Source organism: Macaca fascicularis, chromosome 17 (assembly GCF_037993035.2).
Source record: "Macaca fascicularis isolate 582-1 chromosome 17, T2T-MFA8v1.1".
Lineage (NCBI taxonomy): Eukaryota > Metazoa > Chordata > Mammalia > Primates > Cercopithecidae > Macaca > Macaca fascicularis.
The window spans coordinates 24,420,702-24,443,905 of record NC_088391.1 but is presented as its reverse complement, the minus strand read 5'-3'; the positions used below and the strand labels follow the sequence as shown (position 1 = coordinate 24,443,905).

General features: G+C 37.8%; 2 protein-coding genes across 3 annotated transcripts in view; one reads left to right on the top strand and one right to left on the bottom strand.

The window, feature by feature from the left end:
* Positions 1 to 23,204, bottom strand: part of GTF2F2 (general transcription factor IIF subunit 2) — a 169,060-nt gene that overhangs the window by 91,269 nt on the left and 54,587 nt on the right. The window contains exon 5 of one of the 2 annotated variants that reach the window (XM_074021955.1): positions 21,702 to 21,899. The exons of the other annotated variant lie outside the window; for it this stretch is intronic. Within the exon in view, the coding sequence (XP_073878056.1) occupies positions 21,811 to 21,899 (89 nt within the window). The 3' untranslated portion in view covers positions 21,702 to 21,810. Of the gene's footprint in view, positions 1 to 21,701; positions 21,900 to 23,204 lie in introns of those variants that run through there. 2 annotated transcript variants of the gene reach the window in all.
* On the top strand, positions 1,802 to 3,363 carry KCTD4 (potassium channel tetramerization domain containing 4). The gene has a single exon (XM_045377387.3). It carries the CDS (start codon positions 1,909 to 1,911, stop codon positions 2,686 to 2,688), a length of 780 nt encoding a protein of 259 aa, XP_045233322.1. The 5' UTR covers positions 1,802 to 1,908; the 3' UTR covers positions 2,689 to 3,363.

Sequence of the window (23,204 nt, the reverse complement as noted above, 5' to 3'; positions counted from 1 at the left end):
AAGTTGTATCCCTTCTCCCTCAAAATCTATTCAGTATTTCTTAAAAACTTGTATTGACAGAAACAACTTAATCTAAAAAAGCAAAATCAAGACAAACATGAGATTGTCAGAATATAACGGTAAGTCTTATTAAGTGCTGCAGGACTGAAAGGAAGTTTTAGTCAAAAAGTTGGCTTTGCTGTAAAGTCCTAGATAAAATACTAACAATTCTCTGGAATGCAATTTTATCTTTGGTGAAATGAGGAAGTTGAATTTCATAGTCTCTAAGCAAAAACACAGCTCTAAAAACATTACGCCTTAGTGTTCTAGTTCAATTTCAATGAACTTTTGATCTTAATAATGCATGAAAGTTAACTTCAAGATCACTGTAAGAATATAGTTTTTTATACGTGAAAATCTAATATTGTTTAAAGAAAATAAGAAGTAAGCACTTTAGAAGAATCTCTTCCAATATTTCTATGTCAACATACAGTTAAGTAATTTTAAAATACTTCTAATGCAAGAGAAATATAAACCAAAGTCTAACTTTTAACAGTGTGGCCCAGGGCAGTGGCTCATGCCTGTAATCCCAGCACTCGGGGAGGCTGAGATGGGCAGATCACCTGAATCCAGGAGTTTGAGACCAGTCTGGGCAACATGGTAAAAACTTGTCTCTACAAAAATAAAAATAAAAAATTGACACAAAAACAAAAAACAATGTAGATTCCCAGAATAATTTAGCAGATAGGCCAAATAATAGTGTACTGGGGACAATGTTTACATTCCTTACCACTGAGCCTTTAAATGCTAGAAGTGACAGTTCAGAACCCTAAATTGCTTTGGAAGGGAAGTTATAGGGGAAAGAGGAAAAAGATCTGGGAAGTGGAGGGTGACATCATTCACACTGTTCCAGCTCCCAAGTTGAAAAACAAGGTTAGGCTTTGGTGGTTTCTTTTACCCACTGTGAAACAAACAAGAAACAAACTAACTTACCCATGACACTATTTTGTAGTAGGTATTCTGAATCTATATCTTTCTCCTATCTTCCTATATGGCATATATATGCATGCACATACACAGTTACAGTATTTTCTATAATTGCCCAAGTCTTTGTTCAGCACAAAAGCAGGTTCCAAGTGAAACAAGTTCATGAATTTTCCACAGAAAATCTTAACCAAAAAAAGTAAGAGATTACTGTAAAGCCTGTCTATTTGATTTTTTTACTTTTAGGGTAAATAAAATAATAAAAATAAATAAAAATAAATTTCTTAACATCCTTTAACAAAGATCTCCAAATCAGAATCACATGCAAATCCAATTAAAATCAAGTACAGTGTCACAAGTAGCAGGTTAAGTATTCTTATTTGTGTCTCAAAAATGACTACACCACTGTGAAATGTGTGACTTTTTCCAGGAAAGAAAATTGTATACACCTAGAATTTTCACCTTATGTTTACTTTAAAAAGGTGACACTAAATCAATATACATTATTTTCCAAAAGATGACAATATTATTCAATATTAAGCCTGCCTGATTAAAAAATAACTCAGGCATTTAGAAATAGTTAAACATTCACATTTGGATGAAGAATTAAATATTTGCATCTGCTTAACTGACAAGAGGAAATTCAATTTATTCTAAGTACCTCTTATTACTTCAAAGGATAGACATGAAAATCCTTTCACAACAAATCCCTTCCCTGATACAGTTAAATGCAAATTCTCTTTTCCGTCTTACTCCAGAAAGCTCCTGCATACAGAGGCTGATACGCCACCTACTGCAAAACCGAGCTGACAGCGCAGGCGATGCTGCCAGCGTTTCCATTCCATCACCAGGCTGGGGCTGAATAAAGGCGTGCTTGTGTGGTAGTGTTTCTTTTTAAAAAATCTCAAAGCCAAGAAGAACAAGCTGAAATAGCATCTTCAAAAAATGGAGCGTAAAATAAACAGAAGAGAAAAAGAAAAAGAGTACGAAGGGAAACACAACAGCCTGGAAGATACTGATCAAGGAAAGAACTGCAAATCTACACTGATGACCCTCAACGTTGGTGGATATTTATACATTACTCAAAAACAAACGCTGACCAAGTACCCAGACACTTTCCTTGAAGGTATAGTAAACGGAAAAATCCTCTGCCCGTTTGATGCTGATGGTCATTATTTCATAGACAGGGATGGGCTCCTCTTCAGGCATGTCCTAAACTTCCTACGAAATGGAGAACTTCTATTGCCCGAAGGGTTTCGAGAAAATCAACTTCTTGCACAAGAAGCAGAATTCTTTCAGCTCAAGGGACTGGCAGAGGAAGTGAAATCCAGGTGGGAGAAAGAACAGCTAACACCCAGAGAGACTACTTTCTTGGAAATAACAGATAATCACGATCGTTCACAAGGACTGAGAATCTTCTGTAATGCTCCTGATTTCATATCAAAAATAAAGTCTCGCATTGTTCTGGTGTCCAAAAGCAGGCTGGATGGATTTCCAGAGGAGTTTTCAATATCGTCAAATATCATCCAATTTAAATACTTCATAAAGTCTGAAAATGGCACTCGACTTGTACTAAAGGAAGACAACACCTTTGTCTGTACCTTGGAAACTCTTAAGTTTGAGGCTATCATGATGGCTTTAAAGTGTGGCTTTAGACTGCTGACCAGCCTGGATTGTTCCAAAGGGTCAATTGTTCACAGCGATGCACTTCATTTTATCAAGTAATTACCTGTGTCACGAACAAAGGCAACAAGCATGCAGCCAGCAAGCTTCGGAAAACCACAGCATCAAAGGCATCCCAAATAACATGCCCAGCTAGCTCTGTACTACAGAGCCCTGCTACTAATCAATTACTGTGAGCTAACGGTATGTAAATTCTATCGCTAAAGATGTCCTTCCTCTGGGGTGTTCCTGCTGATCAGACTCTTCCACCTAAGATGAAAACAGTAACCTTCTATATACTGTAAATAAAGACTGAATGCTTTTGCTATTTATTTGTCCTTAAGCTGTCTTTCAATCAGATTGTCTTGGGTATTTGCACAAAAAACAAAGCATGTACATTATCTATCGTTCATTTCAGTAACTGGTAATAAAATATTTTAAGGGGCTATTAAGATTTGAAATCCTTTCTACTATGGCAAAAATCTACAGAGAAACTAAACTGGTAAAATTAACCACCTGGAGCAAAACAGATGTGCAGATCTAACTAAAACAGAGCTATAGTGAAGCAAAATGAGATTGTAAGAAGACATTAAAGCTATTGATTTGATTTTTCCATAGCAGGCACCAAAAGCTCATATTCACAGTTCCTGTGTTTCATACTAGACTTATAGCTGAATTGGTATTTTGCTGAAAATTCCTAGAAAACTGCTTGATGACAATAAAAAGTAAATAAAAGCACTGCTACCTTCTTTGATTGTATTAATGATTATAATAAAAAGTTACACATCACTTTAAAAGCAAACAGTACCACTTGATGATTTTGCACAAAATTATGCATAGATGTAGTCAACCGGCAGGCTACAGTAACCCTGGCTGGTCCTGGAAGTGACAAAACCCAGCAAATTCAATTCTTTGCAGGCTGAGTTCCCACAAAGCATGGATAACTTGGTCTCAATAGAGTATGTGTTATTAGAATAATAAAGGAGTTGATTTTCAGAATCATCCTAAGTGTTCATTTTTCAAGCTCAAAAATATTAAATGAACATCACTAAACATTATTCTTATGAAAGAACTTTGTTTTCAATACCTTTTTGGATGCTAAATCTCAGACTCAATGAGTTAATATTACTTCATGCCAAACAAAAAGTTATTTTAAAAATTACGTTTTATGTATGGCCATTTCAATGAAGTAATCTACAAACTTAACTTTAAATGAGTGTATTTCCCCCCTGCAAAAGACAGCTAAATCATTTCATTTGTTCTTTAACTTCTAAGAACAAAATATACTTAAATTTGCTCCTTTAAAATTAAACCATTAAATCTGGTAACTAAATCTTAATTTTAATAAATCTCAAGAAGATGTCTGAAAATCTTGACTGAGGTTACATAAATTAGCATATATGCCAAAAGTTTGATTACTCATAAAAATTTAGAATAAGTAAAGCTAATATTCATTTCCAGAACTACAACTGACTTCTAGTTATAACGTCTAACATAATGTAAAAGCTGGCTGTATATACTAAAAGAAACTTTTTAAAATCTATTCTACAAAAAAATTCCTTCAAAAATCACATTTAACAACCAAATTCCACATCAGCTACACAATGTTTTTATGTACACTAAGAAAAACAGATTTCTACTAAAACATTGTCTTTTACATAGTTTAAAACAGCCTAATCAAGACTGAACAAACTATAAAAACAGGAAAAGAATTGTAAAATGTATTTGAATAGCCACTATAATTGAACTGTTTATACGCCTCTCCAATTTAAGAGTTGACTTTTCCTTGGCATTTGGACTTTGGTAATGAAAAAAAGGTAGTGATTGACTGTCAGAGCAAGATTTTCTCTAACAAGATTTCATTACAGATAATAAAAATAACCCTGACATATCTTTTTACAGGAGATATAGCTGAAGAGATCTCCTGAGAAGCATTACAAGTAAGGTTTTTCATCAAATCAAAAGAGGAAAATTTAAATATTTTAACAAAGTTATTACTGATAGAAACTATTAAAAATATCAGATTCATTTTTATGTAGCATCTTTTAGAACTTGTATCTGGACACATTTAATTCCTCCTTATACTTCTAATAAATCACAATGTTCTAAAACAATTTAGTAATCTAGAAGGAAATCTGACTAGACTGACCACCCTTATAACTTTTTATAAATGTACCTTTTTAAATTCCAAATTACTTGTACTTGGATTTATATATTCAAGTGCCTAAATATTGTGCTCTAAGTATATAGAAAATATCTGTATTTTAATGTTAGTATTTTCTAAATATATTTAGAAATACTTTCCATTCAAGAAACTCAAGATATCATACAAAACGTCAATTATAAGTCAGAGTGAAGCTCTCAGAGTATTTCTGTTCCCAGTCACTTAAAAATTTATTTCTCAAATTTTTTCTCACAAATACTGTTCCAAAAAACAAATCACAAAGTGATTATCTTTCTCAAAAGAAAGGTAATAAAAAAGTAGGTTACTATAGTTGCCATGAGCCAAACATATATTCTCTTATATTTGGAATTACCCCATGCAGTGACTCTAGCACCATCCTTAAAATGTGAAAAGATCATGGCTTTTACTATACTTTCAAAATGTATATATGGTGGTATACACAACAAATGAAACACAAGACTTTTCAAATAATTCAAGGAAGATGACTACCATGCCAGACTGAAGATGATGTTACTGAATCAGCTTATTCAGTTTGTCTTTTTTTTTTTTTTAAGAAAATTACTTGTATTTCAATTAGCCACACATGGTGGCATACACTTGTAATCCCAGCTACTTGGGAGGCTGAGGCAAAAGGATTGCTTAAACTGAGAGGTGGAGGTTGTGGTGAGCTGAGATCACACCACTGCAATCCAGCCTGGGTGACAGAGCGAGATTCCGTCTCAAAAAACAAAAACAAAACAAACAAAAAAATCCACAAAACTTATACTTCAAACGCTACTTACTTTTAGGGTGATAATAAAAGCTAACATTTATTGAGCATTTTACTACATGCCAGATACCATGTTATGAACATACATTCTCTCAAACCTCAAACAATTCTAAGAAAGGTATTAATTATTCTTCCCTTTTTATTGATGAAGAAATGGAGACTTAGGGAGTTAAGTAATCTGCCCAAGATTACATAATTATAAAGAGGTGGAACCAAGATTTGAAGCCCAGGTATACCTGTACCAGAGCCAACAGAAACCGTGTCTGATTTTGCAAGCCATTTATATCCCTAACACCTAGAACGTGGCAGAAAACAGGTATTCACAAGGTAGGTGTTGAATACAGAACACCAAAATATAGGTTTGCCTCACTTGATACAATCTTACAATGTAAGTATTCCTAAAACGTTGAGTGAAAAACTGAATTTTAGAAAAGTAGTATTTTTAACGTCATGTCATTTAAAAAACAGGTGAATCATATGTCTATTGGCTGCATAAATGTCTTATTTTGAGAAGTGTGTTCACATCCTTTGCCCCACTTTTTTATGGGGTTTTTTCTTGTAGATTTGTTTAAGTTCTTTGTAGATTCTGGATATTAGCCCTTTGTCAGAGGGTTAGATTGCAAAAATTTTCTCCCATTCTGTAGGTTGCCTGTTCACTCTGATGGTAGTTTCTTTTGCTGCGCAAAAGCTCTTTAATTAGATCCCATTCGTCTATTTTGGCTTTTGTTGCCATTGCTTTTGGTGTTTTAGTCATTGAAGTCTTTGCCCATGCCTATGCCCTGAATGGCATTGCCTACGGCATAATTTTAAAGTATAAAATTGAGGAAGTCTACTAACTCTTAATTTGCAACCCACTGATTTTTGATTGCAAGTCAAAACCACCATGGCCTTTGCCCATGCCTATGTCCTGAATGGTACTACAAATCAAAACCACAATGGCCTTTGCCCATGCCTACGTCCTGAATGGTACTGCAAATCAAAACCACAATGGCCTTTGCCCATGCCTATGTCCTGAATGGTATTGCCTATGGTATTATCATTTGCAATACCACCCTGAATGGTACTGCAAATCAAAACCTCAATGAGATACACCATCTCACGCCAGTTAGAATGGCGATCGTTAAAAAGTCAGGAAGCAACAAATGCTGGAGAGGATGTGAAGAAACAGGAATGCTTTTACACTGCTGGAGGGAGTGTAAATTAGTTCAACCATTGTGGAAGACAGTGTGGTAATTTCTCAAGGATCTAGAACTAGAAATATCATTTGACCCAGCGATCCCATTACTGGGTATGTACCCAAATGATTATAAATTATGCTGCTATAAAGACACAAGCACATGTATGTTTATTGCGGCACTATTCACAATAGCAAAGACTTGGAACCAACCCAAATGTCCATCAATAACAGAAAGGATAAAGGAAATGTGGCACATACACACCATAGAATACTATGCAGCCATAAAAAAGGATGAGTTCATGTCCTTTGCAGGGACATGGATGAAGCTGGAAACCATCATTCTCAGCAAAATATCACAAGGACAGAAAACCAAACACCACATGTTCTCACTCACAAGTGGGAGTTGAACAATGAGAACATATGGACACAGGGAGGGGAACATCACACACTGGGGCCTGTTGCGGGGTGGGGGACAGGGGAGGGATAGCATTAAGAGAAATAGCTAACGTAAATGATAAGTTGATGGGTGTAGCAAACCAACATGGCACATGTATACCTATGTAACAAACTTGTATGTTGTGCACATGTACCCTATAACTTAAATTAAAAAAAAAAGTGAACCATCCCCTGTCACAACAGTAAAGAATATCACAAATTTGTCTGCTGGTGAATCTAACACTTTCACATATCAGGTTTGTTCAAAAATAGGTTAACTTTTTATGACTGTATAATCCACAGAACTGACATATTAGGAGAAAAAACAAAGCACAGTGAAACACACATGGGCTCTGGAATTACACTTGGGTTCTAATTCCATTAACTTTCACTAACTTGCTTACATGATTATAAGCAAGATCCTTAACTTTTTAAAATTTCAACATCCTCACAGTAAAATAAGGATAATAGTAACTATTTGACAGGGCTTTTGCAAGGTTTCAATTAAATTCTAAATTGGCCGGGCGCGGTGGGTCAAGCCTGTAATCCTAGCACTTTGGGAGGCCAAGACGGGCAGATCACGAGGTCAGGAGATCGAGACCATCCTGGCTAACATGATGAAACCCCATCTCTACTAAAAAATACAAAAAACTAGCCAGGCGAGGTGGTGGGCGCCTGTAGTCCCAGCTACTGGGGAGGCTGAGGCAGGAGAATGGCGTAAACCCGGGAGGCGGAGCTTGCAGTGAGCTGAGATCCAGCCACTGCACTCCAGCCTGGGCGACAAAGCGAGACTGCGGCCCAAAAAATAATAATAATAATAATTCTAAATTGTGTGTAAAGTACTTCACCTTCATGAACTTTTGATAAAGCACTAATCATTTTGTCCAGTAAAAAGTATTTTCATGGCATAACCATGAACAGGTCTTCCCAAAATGCACATTTACATTAATTAGGCTTTCTACTTAGACATGAACAGAACAGAGAACTTTTAACAAGCACATGTTTAATATGTGATGAAATACTACAAAACACAAGACTGTACTTTAAACTGCTATAGGCAAATATGGTTTTCATTCTATTCATTTAAAATATAGATATAATAGTTTTTTTAAGACTTTTGTTTTCTAGCTTCATGTCAAAATCTACAATAACAAAATAATCATAGCAGCTGTTTTGTCAGCAATGTAAAATCAGTCAGGGCCAGGTGCAGTGGTTCACATCTGTAATCCCACCACTTCGGGAGGCCAAGGCGGGCAGATCACTTGAGGTCAGGAGTTCAAGACCAGCATGACCAACATGGTGAAACCCTGTCTCTGCTAAAACTATAAATATTAGCTGGGCATGGTGGTGCTCGCCTGTAATCTGAGCTACTTGGGAGGCTGAGGCATGAGAATCGCTAGAACCCAGGAGGTGGAGGTTACAGCGAGTTGAGACTGTGCTACTGCACTCCAGCCTGGGCAACAGAGTGAGACTCCCATCTCAAATAAATAAAATCAGTAAGGAGTAATATACGTGATAAACACACACCTATCTAATAAATTATGAATATTTTAAACAGCAATGCATATTAGTCAAGGTTAAAATTACAGCATTTGAATCATAATTATCCTTGCTAATAAAGCAAATATGTAATATGGAGGACTATGCAACACAGCATGCAACTCAGAAATCATTTGTATTTAACTTTAAAATATACAATGGCTTCTTCTGTAGCCAACTTATTGTCCTAATCATATTTTGCTTAAGATAATATTAAAATTAATTTGTTTCTGTCAAAAAACACCAAGGGAGTGGCGGTAAAGGAAAATAGGCTGGACAGAGAGAAATATTTAAGATGAATCTAAAATATGGCTAAAAAAATTTATGAAGAGGTGGACTGTATTTCTACTTCTTTTCTTTTATTTTTTTTTTTTGAGACAGAGTCTTGCTCTGTTGCCCGGGCTGGAGTGCAGTGGCGCGACCTCGGCTCACTGCAAGCTCCGCCTCCCAGGTTCACGCCATTCTCCTGCCTCAGCCTCCCCAGTAGCTGGGACTACAGGTGCCTGCCACCATGCCCGGCTAAGTTTTTGTATTTTTAGCAGAGACGGGGTTTCACCGTGTTAGCCAGGATGGTCTCGATCTCCTGACCTCGTGATCCGCCCGCCTTGGCCTCCCAAAGTGCTGGGATTACAGGCGTGAGCCACTGTGCCCGGCCTCTACTTCTTTTCTTAACAAAAATACATAATGGTTCAATATTTTCTAGCAAACAATCATGAACACATACAAGTTGTTAGAAACAACCTATATGTAATAAAACTTTTCTTACAATGCAAAATGTACATTAAGCATTGTATAATAAAATGCAGAAAGTCTAGCTTTATTTCAACCACTAGTTATTTTAGAAAAGATACGAATTGGATATTTAAAAATGAGACCATTATAACATACCCCTTTTAAAGTTTTAAAATATTAATTAAAAAATATATATTTTTTTTCATAGAGATGGAGTCTCACTTCGTTGCCCCAGCAGGCTGGTCTCAAACTCCTGGGCTCAAGCAATCCTCCTGCCTTGGTCTCCCAAAGTGCTGGGATTACAAGCGTGAGTCACCACGCCTCGCCAACATATCCCTTTGTAAATGTTTTAAAAACCTACTCCATATTATAAAATATAACACATTTAACCTAAAACCATGACAGGTTTTTCCAAAACCACAATTCCAGAATATTCAGTTACATTTAAATGCAAGTTTAAATAGTAATTTTATTTTAAAAACCAGTTAATTTTTGAAAATTCGTTTTTAAAAGCAGGCTCAACTTTTCAAAAGTTATTTTGATTATTGTCCTTTAGGATGTTTAGCATGTAGGTTTTGACATTATTAAAGTATAAAATCGAGGAAGTCTACTAATTCTTAATTTGCAGTCCACTGATTTTTGCCTCGTTAAAACAGGTATTTATTAACTATTTTTAAGGTTCTTAAAAAATGTTGAATGATACTAATTTTGACTTGATTTATCTTCTATCACTTAATGTTATTTTACAAAGAACTAGACAATTTAGCATTCACATTAGGTATCACAGCATTTGATGAATTTTTATTTATTTTTTAAAACACTAAAAATAGGCTGGGCAGTCAGGTGGCCAGGCGCAGTGGTTCACGCCTATAATCCCAGCACTCTGAGGCGGGCGAATCACGAGGTCAGGAGTTCGAGACCAGCCTGGTCAACATGGTGAAACCCCATCTCTACTAAAAATACAAAAAATTAGCTGGGCATAGTGGTGGGCGCCTGTAATCCCAGCTACTCGGGAGGCTGAGGCAGGAGAATAATTTGAACCTGGGAGGTGGAGTTTGCAGTGAGCTGAGATCGAGTTACTGCACTCCAGTCTGGGCGACAGGGACAGACTCCATCTAAAAAAAAAATTAAAATTAAAAGAAAAAAAAATAGGTCAGGTGCCAGGGCTCACGCCTGTAATCCTAACACTTTGGGAGGCCAAGGTGGGCAGATCACTTGAGGTCAGGAGTTCAAGACCAGCCTGGCCAACACGGTGAAACCCCATCTCTACTAAAAATACAAAACTTAGTTTGGCATGGTGGCCCATGCCTGTAATCCCAGCTACTCAGGAGGCTGAGGCACAAGAATCGTTTGAACCCAGGAGGCGGAGGTTGCAGTAAGCCGAGATCGCGCCACTGCACTCCAGCCTGGGCCACAGAATGAGACTCTGTCTCGGGGGGAAAAAAAACCACGTTAAAAATAAGTATGAATGCAGATACCATAATCCTATATCCTAACAAAACTATTTTGATTTTTGCACACCTTTTTCTATGCAAAGATATTTTAAGGGAAATCCATCTAGAAAGAAAAAAGAAAGACTGTGCATAGCTGTGCATGGAAATAATTACTAATAAAGGTGAGATAACTGGAAACACCAAACAGAAGAATCTAAAAGTCACAAGTGATTTTTTAGTGCACTTTCTTTCTTAAAAAACTATTTTTAATTGATAAAATTTGTATACATTTATGGTATACAACATGTTTTGAAATATGTATATATTATGGAATGGCTAATCAAACTAATTAACATATGTACTACCTTATATACTTAGTTTTGTGGTAAGAACACTTAAAAGTATATAATACATTGTTATTGGGTATATTCACCATGCTGCACAATAGCTAAAGGTCGTGGGTGATGGATTTATAAAACAACAAAACCAAAACTAAAACCAAACACAACCGCAGGCATTTACAACATGTGTAAGTCTACATGTGTTTACAATATGTACAAGTTTACAACATAATTATAAGTTGGTGTTGTTACACCACAGCCAAAAACTAACACATTGAGATTTAGAACATAAAATTCAGCTACCTTGAAAAGTGGAAGAAGGCTATATTAAAATACATTTTGGTTCTCAGTTATATTTCCCTCTGCTCTTCTTTGTGTCTTAAGGAAAATTTGGATTATTGGGATATCAGGCAGATTGTTCTTAATAAGAGACAAGAAAAAGGAGCTTCAAATTTATCTCTTGCTGTTATAGAATACAACATAGTTAGGTATATTAAAAATTCACTAGGTGACAGGTATATAGAAAATAATGGGCTAAGCGGGGTGGTGCACCTATAATCCGGGCACTTTCAAAGGCCAAGGCTGGAGGATCACTTGAGCCCAGGAGTTCAAGACCAGCCTAGGCAACATGGCAAAACCCTGTCTCCACAAAAAATAAAAAAATTTAAAAAAATTTAAAAAGTCGGGTGTGGTGGCCCACACCTGTAGTTCCAGCTACTTAAGAGGCAGAGGTGGCAAGATCGCTTGAGCACAGGAGATTGGCTGCAGTGAGCCGTGACGATGCCACTGCACTTCCTGTCTGGGCGACAGAGCAAGACCCTGTCAAAAACAAAGAAAATAACAACCTTGTGCTTATATAAAACATATACAAATTTCGCAGTTAACACTGAGGTGTTTAGTGAAGCAAAAGGCACCCTAAGTAAAATCTTTCCTAACTTTCCGAAGACTTTCCATTTAACTAAAGGATGTAATAAAGGAAAAAAGTTTAGGTAGAATCTTAATTCACTTTATCTTTTTAACAATGAATATGCATCAAACAGTGGTGTTTTGGTTCCAGGCAGTGGAAAAGAAAAGCAGGTGAGGATTTCACAATTAGGGAAAAAAGGCTGGCTACAGTGGCTCACATGGTAATCCCAGCACTTCGGGAGGTCGAGGTGGGAAGACTGCTTGAGCCCAAGAGTCTGAGGCTGCAGTGAGGTAGGATCATGCCACTGTACTCCAGCCTGGGTGACAGAGCAAGACCCTGCCTCAATAAAAAAGAGGGAAAATAAAGTTAAAAAAGACTTCACCAATCAACTCCAACCATGTTAAGAATTACTAATTAAGTAAAAGGCTAAAACCTCTTCTACAGAAACTAACGGTTTCCCAATAAGGGAACAGCCACCCCCCAGCTACCTCTTTCCTGCAGAGAAATCATCTATGGTTGTTTCTATACAGAAACAAGTTTCAGATAGTACAATATTATAAGAAATCACTCTTCTGGGAAAGTATGTGAATGAGTCAAAAAGAGTAAGAGGCCAGTGCAGTGGCTCGCTTTGGGAAGTCAAGGCAGGCAGATCACTTGTTGGGAGTTCAAGACCAGCCTGGCCAACATGGTAAAACCCTGTCTCTACTAAAAAAAAAAAGATACAAAAATTAGCCAGGGGTGGTGGTGCACACTTGTAATCCCAGTTACTCAGGAGGCTGAGGCAGGACAACTGCTTGAGCCTGGGAGGAAGACGTTGCAGTGAGCCAAGATCGTGCCACTGTACTCTAGCCTGGGTGACCAAGAGACACTCTGTCTCAAAAAAAAAAATAAGAAGAAAAGAAAAAGAAAAAAGAAATGGTAAATGTAGATAATCTGAATCTTTAACAGAGGAGATCATAAAAATGTCTGGCATTTGCTGAGGTATTACTTTGCATCAGGCACGGTACTAAGTATTGATAAGCATTGTCTGCTTTAAAGCGCACAACACATAATGATCTCATGAGGTGATGGGGTAGAGATTGCTAGTTACTTCTCCTGTATCCATTCTCTTCTTTGTCAGAAATGGATCCCTAATTAAGGGTGGCAACTACACCCAAATTAAACCTGCATTTCCCAGTGTTCTATGGCTGCAAGGTGTGGCCAAGTTATGAAGTTCTGACTAGGGGAATGTAAGCAAAGTGTGACTTTTGGATATGTTCCTGCAAAGAATTAAAAAGTCCCTTTACCTTCCCCATCTTGCCTCCCTTTTGATGCCTGAGAGGTAGATATGACAGTAATAACTCCAGCGTCATTCTGGATCCCCCGAGGATGGAAGCCACAGTTAAACAATGGCAGAGGCCGGCTGATGACCTTGGAAATGTCATAGCAGACAAGGACTCCTTACATAGTGACTTCCCTTACGAGGGAAAACAATGTGCTTAAGTCACTGATATTTTGTTAGCGGAGTTAATTCTAACAGATACAGGTAGGTGGTATTAAAACTATTATTTTATAGATGAAGAAACAGGGATCCCCAGAGTTAAGCGATTTGCCTGCAGTCACACAGCAACCAAGCAACCTTCGAAGTGCCAAGCTCTTAACCACTGTGTGATAATGCCTTCAGACCAGATCCTGGAACTCAGTAAGAGACTTACTTGACAGAGGACATGAACCTTGAAAATGGGCAAAATAATATTAAAGGAAGGGGGTGCCTCCACTCATTCATTAGTCTAGGCCAAGACCTAGTTAAAATAATGGAAGAAGCCACAGTTAACCAGTTAAGAAGGGAACCCAGCCTGCCTGATGAGTATGCTATAAGAAAAAACTAGTATAGAGACTCCATTTCTGAGACTTGTGGGGCCTTAACCACAGAAAGAAAAGAGGGGACTGGCATGTGAGGGATAACCAAGAAAGAGGCCTCTGTGAGCTAGGCATATTTTCTTCACTCATATACAGAATTACTAACAAATTAAATTTGAAGAATAGCTACCAATAGGGAATAACCAGCAAAATGATTTCTAAAAATGAACTAAAAATTCTTCCATGGGACCATCTAAGAAAAAAGTAGACTAACATTAAGCAAAAGGGAGGAGGGAGACTATTTTTACATCAAGTAAGCAAAGGAACAACTTCACAGATTTTTGAGATATAGTAAACTCTTGTGCTGCCCTGCTCTGGAGATAGAGGAAGAGTATAAACATAGAAACAGAAAGGCATAATTCTGCTTCCCCACAGTACAAAGCAATTATAAAAAACACTTAAGATCACAAAGCATCTTGAATGCTATTTAGAGTCATCTGGGAAGGAGTGAAGTAAGAACACCGGGAAAGTGGCCGGGCGCAGTGATTCATACCTGTAATCCCAGCACTCTGGGAGGCCGGGGCAGGTGGATCACCTGAGGCAACAAAAGTTAGCCGGGCGCAGCAGCGGGCATCTGTAATCCCAGCTACTCGGGAGGCTGGGGCAGGGGAATCACTTGAGCCTGGGAGGAAGAGGCTGCAGTGAGCCGAGATTGCACCACTGCACTCCAACCTGGGCGACAGAGTGAGACTGTCTCAAAAAACAAACAAACGAAAAACACTAGGAAAGTGAAATGTAGTCTAAAAAACTAAACTGGTGGAAGCTGGAAGAAAGACATGGTCAAATTCTTAGAAACGGCAGGGTATGAAGGAAGAATGGGCTACATAAGGAGCTACCTCCAGAGAGAGGGAGGAGTCTAAAGCTTCAGTCAGCAGGGCAGCCATTAGTTACCGAAGGAGCTAGCATTATTATCTCTAGTTTTCTAAATTAATAAGCTTGTGGTAGACTATTCAAACAATTAGTCATTTTCCCCAATACCACATCAACAGAAGCATCAAGAAAAGCTACCGCTAGCTTTTTGTACACTTAAGCTAACATAATGTGCTCAAGTTCACAAACTGTTTTTCAAAAAATAAAAAACAGATGTAAAGTAACCCAAAAGAAATGCTTTTGGATAAGACATTTTCTCAACCTAAACTCTCCCTCTAGCTTTCAAAAGTGACCCAAAAGACAATGCTAAGTAAGTTTTTCTGGCTTATAAAGCCGAAATATGAAGATCACTTAAAAGCAATACTCACTCATCCACAGGCTAATAGATTTATTTTATATTTACTTCTAAATACATACTAATTGTTTTTGTAAGCTTTATAAGATAAAATGTAAAGTTGCTGTTGTTTAAAACCTAAAAATTATCTTTAAGAACATCAGACAGAAATGTTCATATACAAGTAATTGACATGCTTAAAATGTTCTTGATTATTCATTTAAGGATTCCCTAAAGGATGTCTATTGACTAAGCTTTTTTACTCTAACTCATTATTTTACAGCAAAAGCAAAGATTCCTTAAAACTACTGTGAAAAATAAAATATATTTTAAGGTGCCACTAGTTGAAATATATGACCCTTTCTTTTTCTTAAGGTAGCCAGCAAGAAGAAGAGAGGGAGGTATATGAAAGGGATTGATGCCATGATATCTGGATATCACTTTCGGTTTTTCTGTTTTGGTTTTGGTGTTTTTTTTTTTTTTTTTTTTTTTTGGTCTTTTGAGACAGGGTCTCCCTCTGTTGCCCAGGCTGGAGTGCAGTGGTGTGATTTTGGCTCACTGCAACCTCCACCTCCTGGGTTCAGGCAATTCTCCTGTCTCAGCCTCCTGAGTAGCTGGAACTACACTATAGGCATGCACCACCATGCCCAGCTAATTTTTGTATTTTTTGGTAGAGACGGGGTTTCACTGTGCTGTCCAGGCTGGTCTCAAACTCCTGGCCTCAAGTGATCCTCCCGCCTTGGTCTCCCAAAGTGCTGGGATTATAGGCGTGACCCAACACACTCAGATCACTTTTGTTGTTTGATGACTACATATGACAAAGACCACATCAGAGACTAGCAATTTACCAATATAAAAATATACTTCTTTTTTTTTTTTTTTTTTTTTTTGAGACGGAGTCTCGCTGTGTCTCCCAGGCTGGAGTGCAGTGGTGTGATCTCGGCTCACTGCAAGCTCCGCCTCCCGGGTTCACGCCATTCTCCGGCCTCAGCCTCCCAAGCAGCTGAGACTACAGGCGCCCGCCACCACGCCCGGCTAGTTTTTTGTATTTTTAGTAGAGACGGGGTTTCACCATGTTAGCCAGGATAGTCTCGATCTCCTGACCTCGTGATCCACCTGCCTCGGCCTCCCAAAGTGCTGGGATTACAGGCTTGAGCCACCGCGCCCGGCCAAAAATATACTTCTTTTAAAGAAAAATCCATGCTTTCTTCAAGTCGCTGAACCCTTCTAAAGAAAACATTAGGACACAATAAAAAATTAATTAAATAAATTTTTATTGGATAAAAATGTATTAAAGCAACAAAGTAAGGTAACTTAGATGACTGACATGAAGTATAATAAACATGTAGAAATAAAAGTACAATTCATCTGGCTATAAACACACAAAACTTGAGAAAAACAAAATGAGCAATCTTTTCTTTATACAAGCAGTATGGACTAAATTAGATCAGAGTTTATAATTATGACAAAAATACTCATTTAAACATCTGCTGACCAGCCAAAACTCTGCATTGGGGAAGATATATATACACATACATATACACATGCACATACTGAAAAAAATGAGAAAATTATAAATGTCTGTCTAAAACAGACACAAAATACGCATGAGTCTATAGTATATACTAAAATTCTACAATGGACCTGAAAAGAAACTACGTATATTTTGTAAAGCTCACCTATTGAGTGTTTTTTAAGAAAAGAGATATAACAGTGAAATCTAGACAATACAGAATAAAAATAAATAATTCAAGAATAAGATGACATGATCAAAAAAGCCTAGAAAGAAGTACAAATGTATTTATAATGTACACTAAGGTTAAACAGCAGGGAAATTAGTTGTGGAACGCTAGTCTTTACAGCCTTGACGAAGTGATAATACAACTAAGTAAAAATGAGAAGTTGTTAGGAGGATTATAATTTTCAAAAATTTCATAACAGAGAATCAATAGATTGTCAAAAAGTGAAAAACATGGAGTTTTTTAAAAAGATAATATAATGACTCCGATTCTTTAATTCCTCACCCACATCTACACCCCCACCTCCCAACTTAAAAGAAACTCTTAGGAACTTGTATTTCTTGTGAAAAAGAGGCATTTATTTGATGTTAAGAAATTCCTTCAGTTCTTTTTCATCTGTTATTTCGAGTAAATTAACTATGCTGGTCTATATTGTCTATAATGGTGGGCTTATTTAGATCAAATCTCCCACTGAAAACAATTAAAAAGCTTAATAAAAATCTTAAAAGTATCAAAAAGACCACAAGATAATAAGGAATTACAAGCCCCAAACACAGGGAAAACGAGATTCCCTGTGGTCATGAGCCAATGCAAGGAAAATGAGACCCTTTGTTTAAGACAGCCTCCCAAGGCATGGGGGGCATAAATCGAAGTCCAGTGCCTATACAAGGTAGAAAGTCTAACAGGAGTTCATTACCACAAAAAATTAAACCCCAAAGGACTACATACCTTCAGGGTGGTGATAAGAAGGAAATTTTAAAAGCTCCTGATAAACTAACTAGGGTGACCAAGAGTCCTAGTTTGCCAGAGACAGTCTAGTTACGCCCGAAGTACTGGCATGCTTAAAAACAGTGCTCCTTTTTACCCTCAAAAAGATTCTGTCTTGTAACCAGGTAAGCTACACGGTCACGGTAATGATAACCTAGTTTCAATCCCTGGACTACCCCATCAAAGACATCTCAAGCCTTGAGCATGGTTAACGTGATCATGGTAGACTGTCTCTGAAGATGACTGAAAACAATCCCTTTCTTCCCTGTACTTGCACACAGCTAGTTTCATCAAGAGGTGGGGTCTATTATATTTTCCCTCCCTTTGAATCTGAGCGGGTCCTGTGACTTGCTGTGACCAACAGACTGCAGCTGAAGTGATGCTGCATCAGTTCCAAGCCCAGACCTTAAGAGACCTAGCAGCTTTTGCTTTTGCTTTCTTGGAAAACAGCCACCATGTAAAGAAGCATGGGCTAGACCTACTAAATGATGGGAGCACTAAAGAGAGACCACAAAGGACAAAGCAAAGGTACCCCAACCCACATGCACCAAGTCTCAGGCAATAAGTGAAGCAGTCCTCGACACTGCACCCTAGCCAACCTCCCAGCTGAATGCAGATGCATGAGTTACTCCTGTCAACATCATGTGGAACAGTGGAGCCCCCAGCTTAATCCAGCCAACTCACAGATTCATGGAAACACATCATTATTGTTTTAAGCCCCCACTTTGGTGGTGATTTGTTATAAATTACTGAAACAGTGGATCAGAACTGGTAGTGGTCTGTAGTGCTTGGGTGAGAGTAGGTACATAACTTTCATTTAAAGTTACATGTTTGGTAAACGGAATTTGAGGAGAAAAAGAAAAAAAATTTAAAGAAAGTCATGTTATTCCTACAAATAAATATAATGCCAAACACGAAGCTTTGAAACTTGACCAAGTACCAGTAAAAACATCAACATAAAGGGACTCTAAAAGACTTCAGAGATTGGACTTCTCAGATACACACTATAAAACAACTGGACTGTGATTAAAAAAAAAAAAAAGACAAACTCAGAAATACCTACAGGGAAAATTGTCACAGATTCAAAAAAGAACCACATAAGACATCTAGAAATAATAATAATAAGCATAATTTAAACCTCACTGGACAAGTTTAATATCAGACTAGACACAAGTGAAGAAACCATTAGTGAGCTGGTATATAGGAAAAATAAATTTCCCAAAGTGCAGCACAAGCAGAAAAGGGGCAGAAAAATCATTAGAGAGACACAGAAGATATAAAGAAACGGTTGGGCATATGTTTAAAATATTTGTTTCATCAGAATCTCATCAGGAGGAGAGAAAAAAATAGAGGTAACATTTAAAGGGCAGGTGTCTGAAAGTTTTCTACAAATGAAGGAAGACAGCAATCAACAGACACAAGAAGCTCAATGAATCCCAGGCTGCTTAAATAAAGAGAAACCCACATGTAGACATATTACATTGAAATCAAAGATAATCAAAAAAATTTTATATACTCACAGGAAATAAAAAGACATTACCCTTAAAGCATCAGCAATAAAACTAAGATTTCTCCACAGAAAAAACAAGACTGCGGACTCTTTCAGCAATAAAACTAACAGTAGAATACTCCACAGAAAAGCAAGACTGTGGACTCTTTTTCCCTTCTTCACAGTTTTACGAATGAAAGATTTGTTTTTACTGTAGATCTTAGCAACCTCAACATATTTTTGTTCCTTTCCTTATTAAGTTAGGAACTCTTTCTCACTTAGAGAAGGCACTTTAAGGTTTCTCTTTGGCATATCTGAGTTACCAGCATCACTACTCTTATACTTTGGGGCCATTATTACGTAAAATAAGGGTCATTTGAACACACACACAGTGATATTAAGACAGTCTGTCTGATAACCAAGACAGTTACTAAGTGACTCATGGGCAGGTAGCATATACAGCATGAGTATGCTGGACGAAGGGAGGACTCACATCCCAGGCAGGATGAACTCAGATGGCCCGAGAGTTCATCATTCTACCCAGAACAATGTACAGTTTAAAACTTTTGTATTATTTCTGGAATTTTCCATTTAATTTTTTTTGGACCTCAGTGGACCATGGATAACTGAAACTGCAGATGGCAGGTGGTAGGGGGATGCAACTGTGCAACTTTGATACCAAAATAAGGCTAAATGATATCAACCACTGGAGAAGAGAGTGAGACTAAAAGCAGAACTGTACTTCAATAAATAGTTGATTTATGGCAAAGCTGGCACTGTAGAACAGTGAGAAAAAGATGGTCTTTATTTAAAAAAATACATCATTCTCATTCATATGGAAGAAAACCACAATTTGACCCCTATCTCACACCTACAGAAAAAACAATTCCAGGCTGGGCGCAGTGACTCACGCCTATAATCCTAGCACCTTGAGAGGCTGAGGTGGGTGGATCACTTCAGGCCAGGAGTTCAAAACCAGCCTGACCAATATGGTGAAACTCCATCTCTACTAAAAATACAAAAAAAAATTAGCTAGGCATGGTGGCGGGCACCTACAATCCCGGCTACTCGGGAGGCTGAGGCAGGAGAATCGCTTGAACCTGGGAGACAGAGGTTGCAGTGAGCCGAGATTGTGCCACTGCACTCCAGCCTGGGCGATAAATCAAGACTCCATCTCCAAAAAAAAAAAAAAAAAGTTCTGGAGGCTGGGAAGTTCAAGATCGAGGCACCAGTATATTTGGGGTCTGGTGAGGGCTTGCCCTCTACCTCAAGGACAATGCCTGCTTCCTTCACCCTCACATGGGAGAAAAGGTGGACAAGCTCCTTCAGGCCTGTTGTATAAGTGCACTAATCTCAGTCATGAGAGCTCTGCCACCCAAAGACCCAACCTCCCAACACCACTGCACTGGGGATTAGGCTTCAAGATAGGAAGCTGCAGGGGCCACAAACATTCAGACCATAGCTAATGTTTATGCAATATTGTTTAGTGTTTGTTTTCCTGTATTATAGCTGGAGATTCATTCCCACTCCACTCAGATCTATAAATATAATGTTAATCCATTGCTTCCAATTAAAGTATCTAATTTAATGAATTCTCACCTTCTTACTGCCATTTATATAGAAAACATGGAAAAACAAATCAAAACATCTTCAGACTACAGACTTGTCTTTCTTTGTGTGAATAGAGCATTCTTTATCCAATTCCTTGTGGCTTGAAGTTTTCTTCTTGTTTGCCTTTCGACATTTTTTATGGCAAGTATATTTGTATTAATACTTTATATATGATAAATGATGAGCATTTCCTTCTGTTTCTTTCATTTTTTCTTTTTTTGAGATAGGATCTTTCATCCAGACTGGAGTGTAGTGGTGGAACACAGCTCACTGCAGCCTCAGCCTGCTGGGCTTAAGCAATCCTCCCACCTCAGCCTCTCAAGTAGCTCAGGCCACAGGTACCCCCACATCCAGCTTTTTATTTATTGAGAAAGAGTCTTGCTCTGTCACCTAGGCTGGAGTGCAATGGCATGATCTCAGCTCACTGCAACCTCCAACTCCCAGGTTCAAGCAATTCTCATACCTCCTCCCAAGTAGCTGAGATTGGGTACCCACCGCCACGCCCAGATAATATTTTGTATTTTTAGTAGAAATGGGGTTTCACCATGTTGGCCAGGCTGGTCTCGAACTCCTGACCTCAGGGACCTCAGGTGATCTACCTACCTCGGCCTCCCAAAGTGCTGGGATTACAGGCATGGGCCACTGCACCCAGCCCCAGCTAATTTTTTAAAAATGTTTTTGTAGAGACAGGGTCTTGCTATGTTGCCCAGACTGGTCTCAAACTCCTAGGCTCAAGCAATCCTCCTGCCTCAGCCTCTGAAAATGCTGGGATTACAGGCCTGAGCCAATGTGCCTGGCCATGATGAGCTTTGTCTTAGAAACTGCTGGGACTAGGTACTTTCTTATTGGCACTGCAAAGAGAAAACCAGAGTTCAGAGAGTTGAGTCTTGGCTATAGTTCATGAGGCAGAAGCTGAGGACCTAGGGTAACTAGATACCCTAGACCTCAATGAAGGCATTAACCCGTGGATATTTCTCCCTCTCCTTCCCTCTGACATGCTCTCTGACCTCTGTGTATGGCCTCCAGGTATGTCATGTATCCAGGACCTGTAAGTAATAAAACCATTATTTCTTATTTAAAAAAAAAAAAAAGGTGCTCCATGAAAAACTCATACCAAAAAAATGGTACATATTGACTCTATTTACATAACACTAAAAAACAGATAAAGTAAAATATATTACAGAGGAAGAAAGGCTTAAATGCTCATATTATAAAAGAAAAAGTTACTATCATAAATGTCAATGACAGGTTTCTTTTTTGGATGAAGGAGTGAGCTGTGATCAAGAAGGGATACCTGGCAGCTTTTGAGGGGCTTAACATGTTCTATTTCAGCTGTTTCATGTTAATACATCTTTTCTGTATGTGGCAGTGGTCACATTTTCAAGTTTTAAAAAAAATTATCTATACTTTTACTTTTAAAAATAGCTTCTCTGGAAAACAGTCTGGTGGTTATGTATTAAATTTAACTTGCAATTACCACATTACCCAGCAAATGCACTCTTGGGTATTAATCCCAAAGAAATGAAAACTTGCGCTCACACGAAGATCTATACACAAATGTTCACAACAGCTTTATTTCTATAGCCAAAATCTGGGAACAACCCAGATATTCTTCAATGAGAGACTAGTTAGATGTACTGTGGTACATCCATATCATGGAATACTCAGCAATAGAAAGGAATCAACGATTGATTCACATAAAACCTTGGATGAATCTCTAGAGAATTTATGCTGAGTGAAAAAAGCATGTATATAGTACTTATTTACATAACAGTTATATGACACTTTTAAAAAATGACAAAGTTATAGAAATGCAGAAGAGATCAGTCGTTTCCAGGGGTTAAGACAGGGTTGGGGAAGGGGGCGGGAAGTGGGGGTGGTTAGGAGGAAGGTGGTATGGTTACAAAGGGTAATCTGAGGGATTCTTGTGGCAATGGAACTGTTCTGCATCTTTAGTCTGGTGATGGGTATATGAAACCACACGTGATAAAACTGCATGAAACTAAACAATACACACACACACACACACACACACACACACACAAGTAAGTACAAGTAAAACTAGGGAAATCTGAAAGGGATCAGTGGACTATATCAATGTCAATATCAATGTCAGTGGTTTGTATAGTACCATGAATTGCAATATTACCACTGAGGAAAACTGAGTAAAGGGTACATCCAATATCTCTGCATTATTTTTTACAACTACATGTGAATCTATAATTACCTCAAAATAAAAAACTTAATTAGGAAAATAGAACACACCTTTTTTCTCTCGTCATACTTTTTTCTATATTTATGTATCTCTATACTGCATATTTCGTAATGCTGTCCACCATATAATACTGTTA

Excerpts from the sequence above, each read along its gene's own strand:
- KCTD4 (XM_045377387.3), top strand. The coding sequence starts at position 1,909 with ATGGAGCGTAAAATAAACAGAAGAGAAAAAGAAAAAGAGTACGAAGGG.